This window comes from Balaenoptera physalus (genome assembly GCF_965194825.1).
Source record: "Balaenoptera physalus genome assembly, chromosome: 2".
Classification (NCBI taxonomy): domain Eukaryota; kingdom Metazoa; phylum Chordata; class Mammalia; order Artiodactyla; family Balaenopteridae; genus Balaenoptera; species Balaenoptera physalus.
In genome coordinates this window covers 112,678,098-112,703,798 of record NC_138883.1, presented here as the reverse complement: position 1 = coordinate 112,703,798, position 25,701 = coordinate 112,678,098, and the positions used below count along the sequence as shown (strand labels likewise).

The following is a 25,701-nucleotide window of genomic DNA, read 5'->3' as shown; positions in this document are numbered from 1 at the left end:
GTTAAACCTCCTCATCCTCGAATACAATTTTTAAAATTTAAAAATAGAACTTTATATACAGCGCTGTTAAACTTCGTTTTTTCCAAGTTCATTATTCCAGCCTTTCAAAACCCTGTTGAAGAATTGCACCCTGCACTCTCTGCTGTAGCATTTATCACACAGTGTTGTAAACAGCTGATTTTCTAGTCTATGTCCTCCCCTAGACTTTGAGACTTTCAAGGACACTTTTCTCCATATCACCTATGCTAAGTATGGTAGATGACATCTAGTAAGTGCACAGGAGATGATGATGATGATGATGAATTAATTATCAAGGAATTAATTATCAAGGAATTAATTCCTCTTGATTTTGTCATCTAACATTCTTCCCAGTTTTCTGACACCTACAAAATCTGAGAGTTTTGCTTCTTAAATATTCATACAGGTCATCCTTAAAACTTGGGATATAACAGGGTCAAGACTATAGAGCCCAGTGGCACATGATAAGAAACTCCCCTCCAGATAACAAAGTTTAAGGTTACAAATAAGATCGTTCAACTACTTAGGATTCAGATGATTATTTTTCCCCAAGATTCTCCAATCTTAAGGTAATTATTCAATAAACACTGTCCAGGGTGCACAAGAAAAACAAGGTTATCATATGCTTGATTTATAGCTTTCAGAGAAAAACAAGCTTAGAAAAAGATATACACAATTTTTTTTTTTTTTTTTTTTGGCCGCACTACAAGGCTTGCAGGATCTTAGTTCCCCAAGCAGGGATTGAACCCAGGCCCTTGCAGTGAAAGCGCTGAGTCCTAACCACTGGACCTCCAGGAAATTCCCACAAATGTTGTTTTTAATTTTATTTTATTTAAAAAAATTCTTTTCCATTATTGTTTATTACAGGATATTGAATATAGTTCCCTGTGCTACACAGTAGGACCTTGTTGTCCATCCATTCTATATGTAATAGTTTGCATCTACTAACCCCAAACTCGCAGTCAATTCCTCTCCCACCTCTCCTTCCCCGTTGGCAACCACAAGTCTGTTCTCTATGTCTGTGAGTCTGTTTCTCCTTTGTAGATAGGTTCATTTGTGTCACATTTTAGATTCCACATATAAGTGGCATCATATAGTATGTCTTTCTCTTTCTGACTTACTTCACTTAGTATGATAATCTTTAGGTCCATCCAAGTTGCTACAAATGGCATTATTTCATTTTTTTGTGGCTGAGTAATATTCCATTGTATGTATGTACCACATCTTCTTTATCCATTTATCCATCTTTATCCATTCATCCATGTAGCTTTTTGAATTATAGTTTTGTCCAGAAATACACCCAGGAGTGGGATTGCTGGATCATATGGCAACTCTATTTTTAGTTTTTTGAGGAACCTCCATACTGTTCTCCATAGTGGCTGCACCAACTTACATTACCCCCAACAGTGTAGGAGGGTTCCCTTTTCTCCACACCCTCTCCAGCATTTGTTATTTGCAGACTTTTTAATGATGGCCATTCTGACCAGTGTGAGGTGGTACCTCACTGTAGTTCTGATTTGCATTTCTCTAATAATTAGCAATGTTGAGCATCTTTTTCAGGTGCCTATTGGCCATCTGTATGTCTTCTTTTGAGAAATGTCTATTTAAGTCTTCTGCCCATTTTTTGATTGGGTTGTTGTTATTGAGTTGTATGAGCTGTTTGTATATTTTGGAAATTAAACCCTTGTAGTATTGTCTGAAGTCTGGGATGATTATGCCTCCTGCTTTATTCTTTTTCCTCAGGATTGCTTTTGCAATTCTGGGTCTTTTATGGTTCCATATAAATTTTAGGATTATTTGTTCTACTTCTAACAAAAAATACCATTGATAATTTGATAGGGATCACATTAAATCGGTGTATTGCTTTGGGTAGTATGGTCATTTTAACAATATTAATTCGTCCAGTCCAAGAGCATGGGATATCTTTCCATTTCTTTGACTCATCTTCAATTTTCTTTGTTAACGTTCTATAGTTCTCATCACATAAGTCTTTCACCTCCTTGGTCAGGTGTATTCCTAAGTATTTTTTTTTTTTTTTGGTGTGATTTTAAAAGGTATTGTTTTTTTAAACAACCCATTCAAAAAATGGGCAGAAAACTTAACTAGACATTTCTCCAAAGAAGACATACAGATGAACAAGAGGCACAGGAAAAGATGCTCAACATCGCTTAGTATTAGAGATGCAAATCAAAACTACAATGAGATATCACCTCACACAAGTCAGAATGGCCATCATCAAAAAGTCTACAAACAATAAATGCTGGCGAGAGTGTGGAGAAAAGGGAACCCTCCTACACTATAGGTGGGAATGTAAATTGGTACAGCCACTATGGAGAACAGCATGGAGGTTGCTTAGGAGACTAAAAATAGAGCTACCATATGATCCAGCAATCCCACTCCCTGGGCATATAGCCAGAGAAAAACGTGGTTCAAAAGGATACATGAACCCTAATGTTCATTGCAGCACTATTTACAATAGCCAAGACGTGAAAGCAATCTAAATGTCCACTGACAGATGAATGGATAAAGAAGATGTGGTACATATATACAGTGGAATATTACTCGGCCATTAAAAAGCATGAAATAATGCCATTTGCAGCAACATGGATGGACCTGGAGATTATCATACTAAGTAAGTCAAACAGAGAAAGACATATATGATATCACTTATATGGGGAATCTTAAAAAAAGATACAAATGAACTTATTTACAAAACAGAAACAGACTCATAGGCTTAGAGAACTTATGGTTACCAGTGGGAGGGGTGGAGGGGGAGAGACAGACTGGCAGTTTGGGATTGACATGTACACACTGCTATATTTAAAATAGATAACGAACAGGGACCTACTGTATAGCACAGGGAACTCTGCTCAATATTCTGTAATAACCTAAATGGGAAAACAATTTGAAAAATAATAGATTCATGTATATGTATATCTGAATCACTTTGCTGTACACCTGAAACACAATGTTGTTAATCAACTATATTCCAACCAAATAAATATTAAAAAAATAAATACAATTTTTAAAAAGGTATTGTTTTTTACATTCCCTTTCTGATATTTGTTAAAGAAATGCAACTGATTTCTGTATGTTAATCTTGTATCCTGCTACCTTGCTGAATTCATTTTTCAGTTCTAGTAGTTTCTGTGTGGAGTTTTCAGGGTTTTCTATATATAGTATGTCATCTGCATATAGTGACTAGTTTATGAGGTTATATTTTTTAAACTTCAAATTTTACTCATTGTAATAAAGTTAGCTGCCCAGATATGACAAAACAAAATCCCAAATAAAACTTATAACTGAGAAGCAATCTGATTGGGCTTCACATTAAAAAGCTCCAATTTAAATGACAGGATACTCCAAGTCACCATTTTCCAAACTACGTTCATACGGTTAATAGATATTCAGAGTAATAGGGTGCTGGGGTAAAACTGGTCCAGGAGGGACTTCCCTGGTGGTCCTGTGGTTAAGACTTTGCCTTCCAATGCACAGGGTGAGGGTTTGATCTCTGGTCAGAGAGCTAAGATCCCACATTTCTTGGGGACAAAAAACCAAAACAAACAACCAGAAGCAATATTGTAACAAATTCAAATAAGGACAAAAAAAAAAAAAAACCGGTCCAGGAAATTCAAGAGTCTATAATTCCCCATCATGCCCTCCCTTCTCAAACAACATTCACACATTAAAGGTCTTAAGAAGTCCAGCAGAAGAAGTATGTTAACTTTGCATCCAACATTTTGCAAATTTACTTGGCCACAAAACTCTTCTTTATTATTATCATTTTTTAATCTCTGTCATCTCATTTCTTAGCACTTCACAAAAAAAGTATTTTAGAAAAAATTACAAGATCTTCAAGTTTTCCATTTTACATCTGTTGTTCTAGCAACATTATTAAAAGCATCCCCTTCCACTCTTAAAAGTGTCCCACTTTGGTTGATAAATTATATATGGTCACCCTAATACTCTAAAACTAAACACAGGGACTTCCCTGGTGGCACAGTGGTTAAGAATCTGTCTGCCAATGCAAGGGAAATGGGTTTGAGCCCTGGTCTGGGAAGATCCCACGTGCCGCGGAGCAACTAAGCCCGTGCACCACCACTACTGAGGCTGCGCTCTAGAGCCCGCGAGCCACAACTACTGAGCCTGCGTGCCACAACTACTGAAGCCCGCATGCCTAGAGCCCGTGCTCCGCAACAAGAGAAGCCACCGCAATGAGAAGCCTGCACACCACAACAAAGAGTAGCCCCTGCTCGCTGCAACCAGAGAAAGCCCGTGGAGCAACGAGGACCCAACGCAGCCAAAAATAAATTAATTTTTTAAATTAAAGTGGATAAGATGGTAAATTTTAAGTTATGTATATATTACTATAATTTAAAACTTTTAAAGAAAAAAGAAAACAAAATTTTTAAAGATTTGTCATTTAAAAAAATAATAAATTACTTAACATAAATCAAAATATTAACTTAAAAAGACTATTCCAAGACAAAAAAAATTGTAAAAATAGTCACTATTTTACATTTTTGCACATCTCTTTAATGTCTGGTTTAAAAAAGACAGCCTCATTTTCATATCCACTTTCACATTCAATCTGCATTAGGTTGTTTTGATTGAAGTACATGAAGAAAATTCAGCCTTATGCAGATACGTAGTGGAAAAAGATGGAGTATTTCAATAGCTTTCTCAGATAACTGTGGATATTCTTTGGTCCTCTACCAAAACTCAACAAGTGGCAGTTTCTTAAAGGCTGTTCCAATATGGAATCTGAAACCATATCAATGAACATTTCCTACTCTGATATACTCAAATCCATTGGTCTGTCTTACATTTCCAATGGATCTTTTTACCATTTTGCAATACCATGCATTGATTATTTAGAAAGTATTGCTTCAGTGAGTTATGCAGTTCTTCCAAATGTTGACCTTTTCACTTTACAACTTCAATATATAACATTCATTAATACCACCCTGGAGACTTCCCTGGTGGCGCAGTGGTTAGGAATCCGCCTGCCAGTGCAGGGGACACGGGTTTGATCCTTGGTCCAGAAGATCCCACATGCCGCAGAGCAACTAAGCGCATGTGCCACAACTACTGAGCCTGCACTCTAGAGCCCGTGCGCCACAACTACTGAAGCCCGCACACATAGAGCCCGCGCTCCACAACAAGAGAATCCACTGCAATGAGAAGCCTGCGCACCACAACGAAGAGTAGCCCCTGCTCACTGCAACTAGAGAAAGCCTGTGTGCAGCAATGAAGACCCAACACAGCCAAAAAATAAATTAAATTAAAAAAAAAAAAAAAACCACCACCACTGATCTTATCGGAAAAAAAAAAAAAAAAGTCAAGTATTGGGAAACTGTCAAGCTCAAAGTGGCAAACACAAGTCTCCCAAAATTCTATTTTCACTTGAAAGCTGAAATTTTATCATTAGCAACAAATATTGTCAGTTTGTCTTGCTGTGACAGGCTCACTTGGTTTAGTTTTGAGAAAACGTCTGCCGAATACCCAAGTCTTTATAACCATACTTCGTCAGCCATTCTTTCAAATAAAAATGGTATCCCATTAAAAAAGTAGCTAGTTCAGCATGCCAACTCAAACAACTGCACAAGTTCTTTTTCTTGAATTAACCATCATCAGATTTGGTGTTCAGTAAAAGTGGTTTACAGGACTTTTCATCACACAAAATATATTTTAAAACGTATTCAAGAATTGAGACATAATGAAATTAATAAGTTTTATTGTTTCATCATCTTAATTCCAAGTGCATGAGGTCGTAAACTAGTACAGTTTAGTGTTACTGCCTTAATTCATGTAATTTTACCCACCACTGATTTTGCAAATGTCAATATAGCAAATAATGTCTTACTTCTACTGAGAAAATAGTTTTGACCTGCAGGATCCCCAGAAAGAGTCTGAAGAACTACCAGAGGTCTGGGAAACACACTTTGAGAACCACTGTAATAAGTGGTGCATTACTTGGATGCTTAAGAAACAAATATTTTTAGTACATATCCCACTATAACAAGAGTGTTTAAATAAATACACACATTTATATGGTGATATGCTCAAACCAACTGATAATCTGGCATTTCACATACAGTCGGAACTCAAACATATAATGAACGACAGAATATGATACTTCCTGAATAAATAACAAATAATTACCAAATACCTACTATAAGCTAGACTCTGAGCTAGGTGCCTCTACGTTCTCTTTCTTGGGTAACTCACAGAAGCCCACAGACCAGACTGATGATTTTAATATATGAGAAAAATATTTACCCTGAAATCTTTCAGATCTTAAGATTAGACCTACATGGCTACAAGAAAAAGTCTTAAAATTCACCATAATGCACAAGATAGCATGTTTAAATTCTATTTTAAGCACTATGCCATGAAGCTAAAAACAGGCTTGCTCACATTCAGAAACCCAAATACAAAATGAACTGCTCTGGCTGTGTACTGCCAGCACCCCATAAAGAGCCTATATTCATTTCTCCTCAAGCCAAACAACCCTTATCTGTTACAGTTTTCATTCCTATTTTTAAGTGAAATTCCAATATTAATATTATCGGAGTTACATTAAATGTGGCAACTATTTTTTTTATAAAAACAATATAGCAAAACCATCAAAACAAGTTAAGAACTTTTAGACATATACATTGATAAATTCAAGAGGTAAACTTCTACAAACATACATATGAAATATTTGCACTGTAAAAAAGAAAGAGACCATCTCATTTTGGGACATGTCATGGAAAGAGCTTCAATATAGTATATCGTTAAGTGAAAAAAGTCAAAGGATATTGTATATAGTATGATTATGTATGGTAATACATGTACATTCATTTAATAAATATTTACATACTGAGTTCCATGTATGTTCCTAATTTGTTCTGAATCTAGACACACACACATATAATAAATTACAAATGTTATACAGACATACACAATTAAATGTCCAAAGAAAAATGAGTAGGTCAGACACAAAAGACTACATATTATAGGATTCCATTTACACGAAATGTTCAATACAGGCAAATCTATAGGGACAAAAAGTAGATAGCGGTTGCCTGAGGGTGGGGTGTGTTGTGGCAATGGGGTGATAGCTGAAGGGTGCAAGATTTCTTTGGCGGGGGCGGGGGGGTGGGTAAGAAAAATATTCTGAAACTGGTTGCGGTGATGGTTACACAACTTTGTGAATATATTAAAATACCATTTAATTATGCACTTAAATGGATGAAATGCATGGTATGTGAATTATACCTCAATAAAACTTATGCTCTCTCCTTCTCAAAAAACAGAATAGGTACCAAAGAGGTTGCAAGGGGTAAGGAGTGGGTGGGGTGAAAATGAAGGCCTTTAAAATTTTATTCTACTTACTGCTATAACATTACAATGAGAAATGTATTCATTTATTATCTATATAACTTAAAGAAATGTAAAAGGTAAACCTAAAACAGTCTCTCATAAATTATCTGGATTTAATGTTACTCAAGTTCATCTACGCAGCAGCCACAAGAAAAAGTATGAAGATATGACCCTATCGCAGAACATTCACAATTTAGACTTGTCATATAAACATGTGCATCTGCCCCCTCACTAACAGAAACAAATCTTGAATGTAATTCATTTCACGAATATATCTTAGGCACCTACTGTCTCCACAGGGTAGGGATGAGGGAAAATGGAGTGGTGTACAAAGCAGAACACTAGTCAACAACAAAAAAGCAAACTAACAGCTCTGGCTTTAAGTTAAAAACTTTTGCTATACAGTGGAGGAGACAAAACAGACACATGAAATGTATTAGAGTCAGACTATAGAAAATCTTGAATACCAAACTGAGAGCTAAGACTTTATCCTGTTTTCAATGGAAAGCCAGTGGAGTGACAGGATGAAAGGAGTGTTTGGGGAAAACTGACCTGGCAACCAAAGGGGGGAAACTGAAAGCAGAAAAGAATAGCAGGAAAGGTAAGAAAGAGATGGAGCTTTTAAAAATAGGAACATATATTAACAGTCCTGTGAAAGTTATTGATATTTCAAAGTTACAGTTAATGTTCAAAGGGTTTATGTTTGTTTTGTTTGCTTGATCTAATGTGAAGTAGAAAAGGAAAAAAGGTGATTTCTTCATTTTGATGAATTTTAGAAGTTCATGGCTAAGAATGAACGTTTACCAGAAAATTCTGAGGGGAGTAGGGGCTTAGGGAGTTTTTATTCACGTGCTACCACGAAACCAAGAGTAGAGGGAATCAAAAGCAATGGGAGTTCCACAATTTTTAACATGGAAGAGGAAGTAGCACTCAAACATTTTGCAGTAAGAATAGCAAAAAAAAAAAATGCATAACAATTAGTACTATTTCTGAAATTGATAGTAAAGGACAACTAAGTATTTTTAAATATCTCTATCACCTATTTCTGAAAAATCCTAATGAAACAATTTGTTATATAAATGCTAAAGATTTAGGTGAGGACCAAATTTAACATATCAAATTTAGAGTATGATCAATTTCATACCCTTAATTTCATCAGCTGTTCCTCCTACAGTGCAGTACTGTTGCAGATGTTGCACAAATAATATTCTTGATTCAATTCACACATGCATTTATTAATTGATTTAACCCATAAAGGTTCTTAAGATAGAAAAATGTTTTCATTGCCTGTGTAACCTCCTTTCTCTAACAGCCTCTCCAAAACAATGTTACCTACCAATCTTATACTATAGCAACACTTTGCTTTGAGATTAAAAATATGGGTAAAGCAAAAATTCTCATAATCTATTTCTATTTTCGTAATCTATTTAATACTTTATCAAATGTTCTGATTCAGATCATTTATATAATGTTTACTGACAGATTTATAGGAACAGATATAATAAAGGTATAAACAACGAACAAATCAAAAATTACTTTTCACTCAACCCTTAATCTAATCAAAATCCTATTTGCACTGTTCCCTGAAGCACAAAAAAAAAAAGTCTGTAGAATATACTTAGTTAGAATAAAACATTTGCAGGGGCTTCCCTGGTGGCACAGTGGTTAAGAATCCGCCTGCCAATGCAGGGGACTCAGGTTTGAGCCCTGGTCTGGGAAGATCCCACATGCCGCGGAGCAACTAAGCCCATGCGGCACAACTACTGAGCCTGCGCTATAGAGGCCTCGAGCCATAACTACTGAACCCCGTGAGCCTAGAGCCCGTGCTCTGCAACAAGAGAAGCCGCCGCAATGAGAAGCCCGCGCACCGCAACGAAGAGTAGCCCCTGCTCGCAGCAACTAGAGAAAGCCCACTTGCAGCAACGAAAACCCAACACAGCCAAAAATAAATAAATAAAATAAAAATTTTTTTTTAAATTGCAAACTTTACTACCAGGCTGTTTGTCAAGACTGTTTAAAATAGCAAAAAAGAAAAAAAAAAAAAGTGGAAGTAATCTGATTGCCCAGTGATAGGGGACTAGCTGAATAAAATACGTTACCTTTCAAATGATCATATAGACCTATATTTACTAACCTGGAAAGATAGCCATGAAAATAGCAGATTACAAATAAAGAGTAGTACAATCTCTTTTGTGATGTATATACATATGCATTTACTCACAGACAGAAAGTCTAAATGGATACCCAGATGTTAACCATGATATTTCTAAGTGCTGGGATTACAGGTGCTGTTTATTTTTGTGCTTACTTTTCAGTATTCGCTGAAACTTTCTCAAGTAAAATGATATTTGCAAGAATTAATGTCTATGTTTCCAACTAACAAACTCAAAAATCTTCCTTGCAAAAAGCCCAAGGAATATCCAAAAATACCCTGGCATAGAGCAAGAGGGAAAGTATTAGCAACAACATAACTAGAATTCTTTGTGAGCGAGGCACCCTAGAGGGCTCCAGAACTGACATGGCACCTTTAACGCAGCCTACAGTACAGGATTTTGAACTCACAAGACCTAGGCTCAAGTCCCTGCCACTTTTATTTGTATGACCTTGGGCTAGTCACTTACCTTTTCTGGGCTTACTTTATTGGTAAAAGGGAGATATTACCTGCCTTTCCTACCTTAAAGAACTGATGGAAAAATCAAATGAGATAATGTGATACATTATGAACTGCAAAGTACCATATAAGATATTATTCAAACATAAAAAAAAAAAAAAAGGTCCTTAAGGCCAGAGCAGAATACTTCTACAGAACACACTACAATCAATTCTATGAAGTAATGAACCAGGGGTTTTGTTTGTTTTTAAAGGCTACGTCTCATCATAAACACTGCAGTTTTCCAGAAATTTAGATAATTCTTCCCGTCCCTACTACAACTCTAAGACATTTTCTTTTCTTATCCCTAGTTACAAGCAAGAAAGGGTGCTAATTACACTGAACTCAAAAGCCTCAGCAAGAACCCTGGAGCAGCATGTTGATGGAGTTCACCAGGAGAAACCCAAGGTTAATCAGCTATGGACTCACCACTAAGCACTACTGCAATCAACAGGGATTACAAGAGACCCTTTGAAGACAGACAATACAATCGTCCAGGAGAAAACGTCGGAGGAAAAGGAGATATTTCAAAACAATTATATGAAATACTCAAATATTAAAGTGTTTTACAAATTTTTAAATATTGTTCATAAAAATGGTGACTTTAAAAAGCCATCTAAATGTGGCACTTGAGAAAAGCAAGTTATGGAGATTCAATTCAAATCCATGAATAAACTGTCAGATTTACTTGCTTCTATCTGAAATAAAAGCAGACAAATTACACCACAAAGATCAAAATTAAGTGACTAGTTCTTGAAAACAGAGAGGCAGAATATGACAACAGAATTTACTGACACGCTTATACAGATACTACTTTTAAAGGTATGGTTTTTAAAGTATGATTTCTCCTCCCCTTGAATTCCATTATTTACTCCACTAAAATGATAATGAACTTCTTCCTTCCCACTGTTCCTCCGGTGAGTTAAAAACGGCAATATAACGCAATTTGACTTTTAATGCAAAAAACATTTGTAATTTTTTTTTTTTAAAGTACTTTAAGAGGAGCTCCATGAAGCTGTCAGATTAACTTCCAAAATCACCTGGCCATCACACCCTCCTGCTTTTAAGTTCCTAAAGACAATAAAATGCTCACTCTCTACATTCTTACAAATGTCATTTATGGGTATTCCCAATGAAAAATTAAACCTTTCATAAACAAACAAGTACAGAGAACTTTTTGATATGTATGACTCACAATCTAATTTTTATTGGCAATATCTTTAAGTGTTGCAGCTTGCACAATTTCTACAGGGGGTACAGATCTATCCATTTTTCCCATCTGATCCTGCAGATCTGTTATACATTTAAAAGGACTCACTAAAATGGGTCACGAGGAAAAAAATTATGAATACAATCCACAGCAAAATGAAATGTGGGTTGTAAATTAAGATAACAAAAGTCACTATTTACTCAAAGCCTCATAGTTGGAAATCCATTGGAATACTGTTGTTTTCACCTAAAACTGTGAAAAATCTGAGTTTTTCTTAATTCTTACTCTGACCTTTCATTCCTTATTAGGAATAAGTGCTACTTACCTCCAAAAACCACAAAAAACAAAGAAACAAAATACCACTCAGAAAATATAATTTCAAAAGGAGTATCTTCCAAAGCTTACTGCACAGAAAATTACATATACACATTCTTAAATAACTATGGTAGGTGTTCCTAAGATCATATCCTCCCCTTCAAAAAAAAAAAGAGCAAATGTAACCACAATCAAATATAAACATAATGTTTAACACAGCTATTACCAACTAAGCAATTTATCACAGCTCCTCAAAGTACTGGGCACACACAATGACAGATCAGTATGTCAAGAGCAGTTATTATAATCTGGAGGAAAAAACTGTACAACAGAACAAAATATTAGAAAAAAACTCCTTTGGAAAAACTCAAGTAGATTTTGGAGAGAGCAAAACAGGAGACCAATTTTAGAAAAATAAAGTTTCCCCCCAAGTGTTTAGAGTTCATCTGATGCAGGCTCATTTTTGTGAAGAGAAACTTTACCTAACAAGACTCACACCAGGGATCTGATCTATCCCCAAAGGCACTTTCTTAAAATGAGAAAGAACAAAGGAGGAAATCTCCCAGCATGTGCTTTCCATACCAGTTTCTTTGGACAGCATCAAGAGTGACAACATAGCCAGCACAAGCTTTTCAGCTTTACTCTGTAGTCCACGTAAAACAGAACTGATTAGCTATCATTCAAAAGGATTCCTAGCAAAATAAATATTAGAAGGCAAAGATCACAGCAACATAGTGACTACATTTTAAAACTACAGAAAACATGTATCTTAAAGTTGCACACTTTTTTATTTCAAGAGTTAATTACCTCCAAATATTCAAATTCCTGGGGCTTTTTCATTTCAGTCAATAGTTTGAAACTGGAAAAAACGAAACCATCCATTCTAAATCTGCTCTCCCTTAATTTGCAATTAGAAGTAAATTAAAAAAGAATGACACTCAAAGGCAGAGCCTAAATATACAAATTTTGGAATGTTAACATTGAAAAATTATTGGGAAAAACGATCTCTCAGCGAAGGTTTCCACTGAAAAACTCTCCAGAAACAAACCTGGCGTTTGCTTGTTCTAGGAGTTGTCGTTTCATTATAACCGAGATAATTCTTTAAATAATTTTCATTAATTATAAAAAGACGACTCTCCCCAAAGATTTACAACTATATATCCCAATCTCCACTCTGACAGAGATGTCAGTTCCCGGGGTCAAGATAACCAGCTACTCGGTTCACACACAGGAAGCCAGAGAAGGGAATATCGCGTTCAGAGCCTCGAAATAATACGCGTTAGTTAAAAACTGCTTGCTACTGAACCAAAATTATTCAAGCGGAGCCCCATTTGTCACAATCCAATCATAAGGGTTCCACCCCCCCCTCCCCCAACTGCTTGTGTAGTGGCATATCTGCTTCGGTAAAGAAGCCATCATCAGGTAAAGACTGGGGTGGGAGAAAAAGCGGGGAAAAGGGGGCACCCTTTCATCCAATTTCGCGAGGCGAGAGTAACTGGTACAGTTGAGAGAAACGAAGGAACGTTCTATTTATGGGGGTTGAAGTAGGATGAGGGGAGAATTTCGTTCAAATCAACATGGCCAGCAAGATGTGCCTACAAACAAAAGGCAACGGGGGGATATAAACACTAACCATTCACCTCCATCAGCTATAGCATCGCCATCATGGTGTGTGCAGAGACCCCCGAAGGCTCCTCTCACCCTCCACACCAGCCAAAAGGAAGAAACGAAAAAGAAGGGAGAGTAGCTGCTTCCCACCACCCACTGCTTCCAAATACACACCCTTCGAAGGGGTCTCTCCCCCCGGTTGCCCGGAATCAGAGAGAAAGAGTACCGTCCCGCCCAGACAGACTCCCCCGTCACCCCCCAGTCGAACCCCAACGCCAGCCCGGGGTTCACTAAACTTTACTGGAGCTTCTCCCCCACATCCCCACCCCATCGCCCCAGGATCGCGCTGCCCACAAACGGGGCACCCTGGGCGCCTCCTGACAGGCGGGCAGCCGGGGAGAACCGAGTCCGGGGCGGGGGCGGCAGGGAGCCCCGGAGGGGCGGGGCGACAGGAGCCAAGTTCCCGGGGGTCTGAGGAGAGCGCCTGACAGGAGCCCGGGACTGCAAAGGAGGAAGAGGAAGCGGCGGCGGGGAGCTTTCCCAATCCCCCCAACATGAACACCCTGCCCCTGCCCCCGCTCCCCACGGGGGGCAGGGAGGCTGCCTGGAAGGTGAGGAAGCCGAGCCCCGGGGACAGCCGCGGCCCCCACCTCCCGACTCCCAATCTCTTCCCCCGCCAGAGGCGCCCACAACAATAACACGCTGGGGACGACCCGTCAGCGCCCCCGAGGCACTCGGGGCCCGCGGCCCGCCGCTACCGGGCCCCCTCGGCTGGGGCCCGGCGAGCCGCTCCTCTCTACAACTCCAGGCCCGGTTGGAGTCAGGCCCGAGCGGCCCCCCAGGGTCGGACGCATCCCCCCTGGCACCAGCGGCACAGTCTCCGTGGACGAATATTAGAAGTGAATTCGAGCTGCGCTTTACCTTTAGTTCCGCACTGTCCGCCATCTTGCGTCTGTCAGCGCAAGCGCAGTGAACATCGCCGGGGACCGCCGCTAGACCCGCCCCTCTAGCCAGCATGGCCCCGCCCCGGCCCGTCCCCTCTCGCCCCTCCACCTCCCCGGCCCGCCCCCGGCCTCCGCCCCGCTCCGGGGGCTCGCAGCCCCGCCCCGGGCACGTACAGCTGCGAGACGGGCACGTACCATTTAAATAATGGCGCCAAGCGAGGAGGTTTGACAGTTACTCCCCCCCAGGCTCCCCGCCCCTCCTCCTTGCCCGGCTGGCGCCTCCGGGGAAAGGCCGGAGCGGGAGGGCTTCTGGCCTGAGCCCCGCCCCTCCGCGGCCTGCGGAACCCTTCTGCAAAACTTCGATGCCTACAGCCACAGGAAAAAATAATACCTCTCTCCCCCAATCAGCAAGTCCTTTTCAGCACCTGCTACCTGCGAGGCTACACGTGGGCCGCAAACAACAATACGTTACATTTAAGGATCACTTGATGAAGCATTTCCAGGTTTATTTGCTCAGGTCCTCCTCGTGACGATGCGGTGAGGTAGGCAGGGAAGAGATTACAATTCCCATGGCATATGTATTCAGTTACAAAAGCTCGGAGAGGAAAAGTGACTTGCCCAAGCTAGTACTTAAAAGAGGTTGCCTCTAAGACAAAATTCTGAAGACGTTATTCATTAACTTATTTGTTTTAACAAATAATTATTTAGTGACTATGTACCGGCCCTGTTTCTAAGGGCTATATATACATTGGGAAATTAAATACAACAAAGTTCCTGCCTCCCTGTAGTTCTTTAAAGTGGGAAACAGACAACTGAACCAATAAAGATACAATTACAAATGGTGATGAGTACCAAAAACGAGCAAATGGTCCAGTGAGAGAAAAGGGGGTTGGGAGGAGATGTACTTAATCCTGGAAGGGCTTGCTCCACGAAACTGACATTTAAGTATTCGTGATGAAAGAATTATTTCACATCCTCCCCTCTCTACTAAAAGCCTCCTCCCAAACCACTTTTTGCTGTTCAACTTTGTCTCACACCTGATGGAAAAGATATCAGATATGAACTCCTTGTCTTCTCACCACCAAAACTACTCTTATAGGCATAGTAACATTGGGGTTACTATGAATGAAGTTTCCCTGTGCCTATGAAGGCCTGTCCTTCCACCAGGGACCTGTTTTCTTTTTCCCTCCCACGTTCCTAAGGATTTTACTCTTACAATTTACAATTACCCCTCCCTCCAACATCATTACATTCTCTCCCCGCCCCCATTAGATTATTTCTATCTGCATATAAACATACTGAAGTTCCTCCCATCTAAAACAAACCTTGACTCCAAATTCGCCTCCAGGACTGCCCAGTTTCTCGGCCCTCTTCACTGCATAAATTCTCGGAAAGGTTTTTCAAGAGCTCTCTACAGTGCTTGTTCCCACTTCCTCACTTCACATTCACTCCTCAGCCTACTCTGATCCAGCTTTGACTTCCCTCATCAAGATCACTTATCAAGATTACTAATGATCCCCAGGTTTCCAAAGCCAACTGCCAATTCTCTATTCTTATCTAAATTGACCTCTCAGCAGAATTGCAAACAGTTGACAGCTTCCTTTCTTTTGAAACACTTTTTCCCCTGAACTTCTCTCCATATCTTATTCTCCTGATTTTCTTGTTCCCTCACTGAGCCTCATTTTCAGAATCCTTTGCTAATTTTTCCTCTTTGGCTCAATCTTTAAATGTTGCAGTGTTCCAGGGCTCAGTCCTTATACTCTTCTCTACTTTACTCTCCCCGGGTGATCTCCTTGATGCTAAGTCTACAAACTGATGACTCTCAGATTTCTGTCCAGCCCAGACCTCTCCACCAATACCCAGATTCACAAATCCAACTGGCTACTTAATATCTCTACTTCATGACTCATGGTCATCTCAGATCCATAGCAAAAGCCCTTGATTTTACCCCCAACTCTTCTTTCCCAGTATTCTCAGTGGATGGCACTATCATCCACCCAGTTGTTCAAGCCAAAAATGTAGAAATCATCCTTGGTTTCACTGTTTCATTAACCTCTCATATCCAATCCATCGGTCAATCCACCTGACTCTACCTCTAAAACATATCCCAAGACTGCCCATTTCACTGTGTTTCTACTACCATCACCCTACTCCAGGCTGCCATCATTTCACAAATGGACAGCTGGGAAGGCTACTCAACTGACAGGACCACATTGACTTTTGTGGCCCCAGGCACTTTTGCCTTCTAGGAACTGTGGTATATAACAGATATTATTTGACTTTGTCCCTGGTTCCTGGCACAGAGTTCCTAAAACCCTTATTTCCTGAGTGATAGGATTGTCTTTTGTTAATCATAACAAGCCCCTTTCCACCACACCTGAATTTATGTTAATGAGGTGACTCAGGGTGGGGCTCTTGCGTAGTTTAAGGATCGGAGCTGTTCAATAGAAAACCAAATGTGATTAAAGAGAGGTCGGTGAATAAACGGAAGTACTGGGAGGCATATCGGGAGGCAAGGTGGGGTGCCTGAAGAGGGTGTGGAAGCTTCACAGCCCCTCCCCCCCACACCCCGTACCTTACCCTATGCATCTCTTCCATTTGGCTGTTCCTGAGTTGTTTTATTTATAATAAACTGGTAAATGTAAGTAAAGTGTTTTCCTGAGTTCTGTGAGTCATTTCAGTGAATTATCAAAACTGAAGAGGGGATTGCAGGAATCTTCAAATGTGGTCAGTCAGAAACCGATGGAACTGGTGACTGGTAGCTGAAGTAGGTGCAGTCTTGTGGGACTGAGCACTAAACCTGTGGGGTCTGATCTTACTTCTGGAGTTAGTGTCGAAATTAAATTGTCAGATACCCAGTTGGTGTTGGAGAATTGATGTGGAAAGACTCCACGTATTTGATGTCAGAAAGAACCTCAGAGGCTCTTTCTTCCATAAAAATTTTATTTTATTTTTTTCTTTTTTTTTTTCTGCACCACACGGGATCTTAGGATCTTAATTCCCTGACCAGGGATCAAACCTGTGCCCCCTGCAGTATAAGCATGTAGTCTTAACCACTGGCCCTCCAGGGAAGTCCTAAAAGTATATTTTACATCTGCATCAGTATAAAGACTAATGTAATCCAAACAGAGTGTACTTACTTTTTCTTCTGATTTTAAAGATTTAGAATATTTTTGTGAGACCCTAAAACTATTGTGGGTCTCACTCAACACTTAAAAATTAACCCCAAGAACCCTCTTGCATGGTTGGTGGGAATGTAAATTGATACAGCCACTATGGAGAACAGTATGGAGGTTCCTTAAAAAACTAAAAATAGAACTACCATATGACCCAGCAATCCCACCACTGGGCATATACCCTGAGAAAACCATAATTCAAAAAAGAGTCATGTACCACAATGTTCATTGCAGTACTATTTACAATATCCAGGACATGGAAGCAACCTAAGTGTCCACTGACAGATGAATGGATGAAGAAGATGCGGCACATACTATGGAGAACAGTATGGAGGTTACTTAGAAAACTAAAAATAGAACTACCATACGACCCAGCAATCCCACTACTGGGCATATACCCTGAGAAAACCATAATTCAAAAAGAGTCATGTACCACAATGTTCATTGCAGCTCTATTTACAATAGTCAGGACATGGAAGCAACCTAAGTGTCCATCGACAGATGAATGGATAAAGAAGATGTGGCACATAAATACAATGGAATATTACTCAGTCATAAAAAGAAACGAAATTGAGTTATTTGTAGTGAGGTGCATGGACCTAGAGACTGTAATACAGAGTGAAGCAAGTCAGAAAGAGAAAAACAAATACCGTATGCTAACACATGTATATGGAATCTAAAAAAAAAATGGTTCTGATGAACTTAGGGGCAGGACAGGAATAAACACGCAGACTTAGAGAATGGACTTGAGGACATGGGGAGGGGGAAGGGTAAGCTGGGATGAAGTGAGAGAGTAGCACTGACATATATACACTACCAAATGTAAAATAGATAGCTAGTGGGAAGCAGCTGCATGGCACAGGGAGATCAGCTCGGTGCTTTGTGACCACTTAGAGGGGTGGGATAAGGAGGGTGGGAGGGAGATGCAAGAGGGAGGGGATATGGGGATATACGTATGCATATAGCTGATTCACTTTGTTATACAGCAGAAGCTAACACAATGCTGTAAAGCAATTATACTCCAATAAAGATGTTAAAAAAAAAATTAACCCCAAATAAATCATAGACCTAAATATGAGTTAAAACTATAAAACTCTTAGATGAAAACTGTGGAGTAAATCTCAATGACCTTGGGTTAGGCATAGTTTCCTTAGATACGGATCACACATACATTGTTGATAGGAATAGTATAGCCACTTGGAATATAGTTTAGCAGTTCATTTGAAAACTAGAAATGTACTTACCATACAACTTAATTGTGTCCTTGGGCATTTTTCCCAGAGAAACGCAGGAAGTTGTACCAGAATTTTCATAGCAGCTTTATAAGAGCCCCAAACTGGAAACTATCCAAATATCCTTTAGTGAGTAAATGGCCAAATAAACTGATACATCCATACCATGGAATGCTGAAACTGCACACCTCAGGTGGGATTTGATCCCAGTCAAAACTCAGATTGGGGCTTGAACCCATGGGCTGGGACTCGAACCCACTGTCTTTTAATTAAAATCATTCACCTGGTGTCAGGACCTATGGAAGCTCAGGTTCTTCATGTCTCAGCATAGAAGGAATTCAGTGAGAGGCAAAGTGATAGGCAAGAAGTAGATTTATTAATATAGGACACTTGTGAGGGATACAAGTGGGCAGGCAAGGGGGGGCTCTGCTCCAAGAACTAAGTGGGAAAGCAGGTTTATTTAGGGAGACACACATTCCATAGACAGACTGCAGTCAGTCTCAAAAGGCAAGAGCAGCCCCAAAATATGGCAGGTGGTTAGTTTTTATGGGCTGGGTAATTTCATAGGCTAATGAGTGAGAGGATTATTCTAACTATTTTGGAGAAGGGGTGGAGATTTCTAGGAATTGGGCCACCGCCCACTTTTTGGTCTTTTATGGTTGGCCTCGGAACTGTCATGGCACTTGTGCATGTGTCATTTAGCATGCTAATGTATTACAATGAGCATATAATGAGGCTCAAGGGCTACTGGAAGTCGAATCTTCCACCATCTTGGGCCTAGTAGGTTCTAACAAGTTTTTGTCATATTCACAACGCCTATGTCATTCTTTTAAAGGTTGTGCCCTGCCCCCTTCCTTCCTGTCTCAATACTACTCAGCAATTTTAAAAAAGATCAAACTATTGATACACACAGCAACTTGGATAAACTTCATGGAAATCATGCTGAGTGAGGAAAACAATCCCAAAAGAATTGCATGAATTATTGCATGATTCCATTTATGTAATATTAATGAAATAACATAATTACAGAGATGGAGAAGAGACTAGTGATTACCAGGGATTAGGGAGAGAGGGAGAAAATAGCTCTTACCTGTGTCAACTTCCTGGTTTTGATATTGTACTGTACTTCCATAAGATGTTAACTTTGGGGGAGAATGGGAAAAGGATGCATGTAACTTTCCTGTACATTTTTTTTTGCAATCTCCTGTTAATCTACAATTACTTGAAAATAAAAGTACATATATTTTTTCATATACGTTTGAAAAGTATATATATTTAAAAAGTATATATATATATATATATATATATATATATATGTATTAATATATCAAAATTTGTGGAGAGAGGGACATCAACAAAATAGCAGAGTAAATAGCTCCAAATCCCATACCACAAAACACTGAAAAATTAACCAGAAGCTGTCAGACCAACTTTATCAGAACTCTGTCTGGAAAACAAAGGTTTACAGCAACCAAATGCTTAATTTAAAAAAAAAAAAAAAAAAAGACAAGTTAAAAATGGTAAGAAAACTTTATGACATTTTTACTTGCCCCTGCCCTACTCCCTCCCTGACTCAGCAGCAGTCTTAAAGACAGAAGCCCACCTTCCCAGGATGGAACCCTGGTCCCTAGTAATCATTGTGTTTGTCTGTTCTAATCTGTCTGGGGGCTAGCTGAAGGACTAATTCAAGGCTCTTGTCTTCATTTTGCCAACTCTGGAACCCATAACAGAAAAGCAGTGGTCATTGCTTGAAAACACTGTAAGGTGAACAAATAACCTGCAACTGCCTGGGGCCAAAGATTACAGTTGGTACATACAACAGACCACCTAAAGCCTGGAAGTAAAAGCTGAGGAGATAAATTTGCTAGGAAATTAGGGCATTCAGATTCAAAAGTGCTTGTGCACACAGGGCATTTAGAAAGCTACACACATGCCTGAGACAGGATGCATGCTCAGGAAACACCTGAGAAGATCCTAAGACCTGAGAAGATCCTAAGACTCCACCACTGGCTGATTTATACGCTCAGTGCAACCAGGAAGTGAAGGCTGAGGAAGAATTTCAAATGGCCTGGCTAAGTGTTAAAGGAATACAATGCAAAGATTGGGAAAGGTATTTGTTTGTTTTAAGTTCTCATTGTTCAAGAATATACTGGCTGAACACAAGCTGAGGCTTCAACAATCAAGAACAGCAAAACCTGGGCAAGGGAGAGAGTTTGATTTCCATAGATAACCCATTATAATATTCAAATGTCCAGTTTTCAATGACAACAACAACAACAACAAAAATCACACAATGTACAAAGAAACAGGAAAAAATGGCCCATTCACTGAAAAAAAAAAACTGACAAAAACTATCCCTGAGGAAGCTCAGACATTGAACTTATGATACAAAGACTTTAAAACCACTGTCCTAAATATTCTTCAAAAACTAAGGAAAACTGGACTTCCCTGGTGGCACAGTGGTTAAGAATCTGCCTGCCAATGCAGGGGACACGGGCTCAATCCCTGGTCCAGGAAGATCCCACGTGCCACTGAGCAACTAAGCCCATGTGCCACAACTAATGAGCCTGCACTCTAGAGCCTGCAAGCCACAACTACTGAACCCACGTGCCACAAATACTGAAGCCCATGTACCCTAGAGCCCATGAGATGCAACTACTGAGCCTGCGTGCTGCAACTACTGAAGCCCACGTGCCAAGATCCCATGCTCTGCAACAAGAGAAGCCACCTCAATGAGAAGCCTGCACACCACAACGAAGAGTAGCTCCCACTCACTGTAACTAGAGAAAGCCTGCGCGCAGCAACAAAGACCCAATGTCGCAAAAAAAAAAACTAAGGGAAACCAGGAAAATGATGTATGAACAAAATGAGAATATCAATAAAGAGAAGGAAAATTTTTAAAGAAACCAGGTAGAAATTTTGGGGCTGAAAAATTTGATATCTAAAATGAAAAATTCACTAGAGGGGCTCAAGAGCAGATTTGAGCAGTCAGAAGAAAGAATCAATGAACTTGAAAATAAGACAATTGAAATTATCCAATCTGAGGAGCCAAAAGAAACAAAAGTAATAAAGAAAAGTGAACAGATTCTAAGGGACCTGTGGGGTACCATCAACTGGACCAACACATATGTTATGGGACTTCCAGAAGGAAAAGAGAAAGAGAATATCTGAATAAATTATGATCAGAAATTTTCCAAATTTGATGAAATATATAAATCTACACATCCAAGGATTTCAATAAACTCCAAGTAGGATAAACTCAAAACAGAATACTACATAAAAATCAACTCCAAAAAAATTTTTTAAGGCAGTAATGGAGGAATTGAGAAATAAAAAGTATATAAACCATACAGAAGATAGTTAAGTGACAGAAGAAAGACTTTCTTATCAATGATTACTTTAAATGTAAATGGTCAAGCTCTCCAATATGAATCCCTTGGTTAAACTTATTCCTAAGAATTTTATTCATTTTAGTATTATTATAAATGAAATAATTTTCTTAATTTCCTTTTAAAATTGTTCGTTGCTAGTGTATAGAAATACAACTAATTTTTGTGTGTTGATTTTGTATTTCACAAGGTTGCTGAATTTGTTTAACTCTTTTTTTTTTTTTTTTTTTCTTTATTTATTTATTTTTGGCTGTGTTGGGTCTTCGTTTCTGTGCAAGGGCTTTCTCTAGTTGCGGCAAGCGGGGGCCACTCTTCATCGCGGTGCGCGGGCCTCTCACTATCGCGGCCTCTCTTGTTGCGGAGCACAGGCTCCAGACGCGCAGGCTCAGTAGTTGTGGCTCACGGGCCTAGTTGCTCCGTGGCATGTGGGATCTTCCCAGACCAGGGCTCGAACCCGTGTCCCCTGCATTGGCAGGCAGATTCTCAACCACTGCGCCACCAGGGAAGCCCCTGTTTAACTCTTAAGTGGTAGTTTGTGTCATATAATTTACCACAATAAAAAATTTAAAAAATAAATAAACTTAGAGGGAAATTTATAGCCATTTATGCGTATATTAGAAAATTTTAAGGTTGAAAATCAATTATATAAGTTTCCATCTCAGGCAGACATTAAGAGACGAGCAAATCAAACTCAAACTGGCAGTAAGCAAATAATGAAAATGAGAGCAGAGATAAAACTTAAAATAAATATAAAATAGAGAAGATCAACAAAGCCAAAAGTTGGCTATTTGAAAATTTTAATGAAATTGGTTACCCCCTAATAAAACTGATCAAGAAGAAAAAAAGAAAGAAGCTATCATCTTCACGAATGAACAAAGGGTCACTACAGATCCTATAGACACTAGAAAAGATAATAAAAGAATACCATAAACAGCCTGATTCCAGTACAGCTGATGATTTAAATGAAATGAACAAATTCCATAAAACATACAACTTACCAAAACTGACTCCTATCCAAGAACATGAGAACAGTCCTACATCTATTTAAAAAGTTGAATCGATTATTTAAAACTCTGTTACAGAGAAAAATCCAGACACAGATGATTTCACCAGTGAATTTTCCAGACAATTAAGAAAGAAATAATAACCAATCTTAAAGTCTTCTCAAGAATAGAAAAAAGAGGGCTTCCCTGGTGGTGCAGTGGTTACGAATCCGCCTGCTAATGCAGGGGACATGGGTTCGAGCCCTGGTCCGGGAAGATCCCACATGCTACAGAGCAACTAAGCCCATGAGCCACAACTACTGAAGCCCACGCGCCTAGAGCCCGTGCTCCACAACAAGAGATGCCACCGCAATGAGAAGCCTGCTCACCCCAACGAAGAGTAGCCCCCGCTCGCCACAACTAGAGAAAGCCCACGCGCAGCAACAAAGACCCAATGCAACCAAAAAAAAAAAAAAAAGAATAGAAAAAGATATAACATACTCAACTCTTTATGAGGCCAGGACTGTAAGACGAAAACCTGACAAGGATATTACAAGAAAGGAAAAGTATAGACCACTCTCTTTCATTCCTATAGAGTGAAAATCTTAAGCAAAATATTAACAAATTGAATCCAGCAATATATATATATTATATATATATATATCCATTTTATATATATATATAATGGAATAAAACCAAGAGGAACTTATTCTAGGAACACAAAAAATTGTTTAACATTTGAAAACCAACCATTTTAATTTACCACATTAACAGAACCAAAAATAGAAAAATGATATGATCATATTGATAGATGCAGAAAAATCATTTAATAAAATTTAACACCTATTCATGATACTACTTCAATAAACCAGTAATAGGAGGAAACTCCTTTATATGATTATAAGTATCTACAAAAACCCACAGAAAACATAGTTAATGGTAAAACATTGGAAGTATTTCTTTTGATAATGGGAATGAGACAAAGATGATAAGGTAAGTAGAAGAAAAAATCAGGATTAGAAAGGAAGTAATAAAACTGTCATTCACAGAGAACATGATGGTGCATGGAGAAAATCTCAAAGAATTCTCAGAAAAACTATTAGATATTAGAATTTATTAATAAGTTAATTTCACTGGATGCAATGTGAGCTAGCAAAAATCAATTACATTTCTATATATCAGCAATAAACAAATAGAAGATATAATTCAGAAAAAGATGACAATTACAGTTACATTTTAAAAATAGCAAAAAATATATTGGAATACATTTACAAAAAAGGCCTCTACCTTGAAAACTATTAAATTTTTGCTGAAATTAAATAAAAAGAGGGATTATAGGGCTTCCCTGGTGGCGCAGTGGTTGAGAATCTGCCTGCCAATGCAGGGGACACGGGTTCGAGCCCTGGTCTGGGAAGATCCCACATGCCACGGAGCAACTAAGCCCGTGAGCCACAACTGCTGAGCCTGCGCGTCTGGAGCCCGTGCTCCGCAACAAGAGAGGCCGCGACAGTGAGAGGCCCGCACACCGTGATGAAGAGTGGCCCCCCCTTGCCTCAACTAGAGAAAGCCCTCGCACAGAAACGAAGACCCAACACAGCCAAAAATAGATAAATAAATAAGTAAAAAGAGGGATTATATTCTTCATAGATTTGAATACTCAATATTGTAAAGATGTCAGTTCTCCCCAAATTGATATGTATTTTATTGGAATATATCAATGTAATTGTAATCAAAATCCTAGTAGATTTGTTACAGATACTAGTAAACTGATTCTAATATTGCTAGAAATGCAATGATTCAGAAATAGCAAATATAGTCTCGAAGGGAAGAACCTAAGTGGAGGCCTCAGACTACCAGATATCAAGACATATTATAAACCTAGAGTGATTAAATCATTATAATATTGGCAGAAAGATAGACAGACCAAGGAACAGAAAAAAATAGTTCAGAGACACTTGGAAACAGCATGTTCAATAAAGATACAGGTCAATCAGATATCATTTAGCAATAAATGATGCGTGACCCCTACCTCAAATCATACGTTGAAAGAAGCAATTACAGACAAATTATAAATCTATATATGAAATGTAAAGTAAAAAAATTTTCTGTAAGTTAACATAGAAGAATATCTTTACGGCCTTAAGATAGGCAGAGATTTCTTAAATGAGATGCAAAAAGTGCCAACCACAAAGTGGTAGAACCCACTCAGGGTTCTAGTTCACTTTCCAAGTCCACTTGTCCAGACTCCCTTTGATCCTAAGAGTCCCCAATTACCTTCTAACCTAAGTGGATCTGCTTGCTTACAATCAAGTATCCTGTCTGATGCATCTTTCTCTCGTTCATTTTCTTTCATTATAGTTATCACAGTGTACAATTACTTTATCTCTTTGTCTACTTGGCGCTGACCCTTACCTAAGAGTAAGCTCCAGGAAGTCAGGGTTCATATCTGTCTTGTTTTCCACTGTACCCCCTATACTTAGAACAGGACCCGACATATAACAGGAACTCAATGAATGCTAGCTGAATGAATGAATGAATGGATGGATGAATGCCTCCTTTGCTTACTTCCCTGCTGTCTTGTCTGTTACTTCACAGACAGGGGTTTTCAGCAGCCATCCCCTCTGTAATGTTTAACTCAACATATTTTCTGTCAAGGCATTTTCATCCAATGATTAAGAAGCCTGCATTTAGGGAACCTAGCTTCAAGACAGACCTAGGATCTAATTTCAGGATGAAAGATTAGAAAGCTGCCTCATGTTGCTACTTCTCCAATATGCCCAGATATTTATATTAACCTTTTAGTTG

At 39.0% G+C, this 25,701-nt stretch overlaps 1 protein-coding gene across 5 annotated transcripts in view; it reads right to left on the bottom strand.

Annotated features, from left to right (window-relative positions):
* The window catches only part of PIAS1 (protein inhibitor of activated STAT 1), a 220,618-nt gene that overhangs the window by 110,002 nt on the left and 84,915 nt on the right, over window positions 1–25,701 (bottom strand). For 3 of the 5 annotated variants that reach the window (XM_082446539.1, XM_082446542.1, XM_082446543.1), the window contains exon 1: window positions 14,094–14,171. The exons of 1 other annotated variant lie outside the window; for it this stretch is intronic. In XM_082446539.1, the coding sequence (XP_082302665.1) occupies window positions 14,094–14,117 (24 nt within the window). In that variant the 5' untranslated portion in view covers window positions 14,118–14,171. Of the gene's footprint in view, window positions 1–13,197; window positions 13,401–14,093; window positions 14,172–25,701 lie in introns of those variants that run through there. One more of the 5 variants, XM_082446541.1, reaches the window with a different exon arrangement.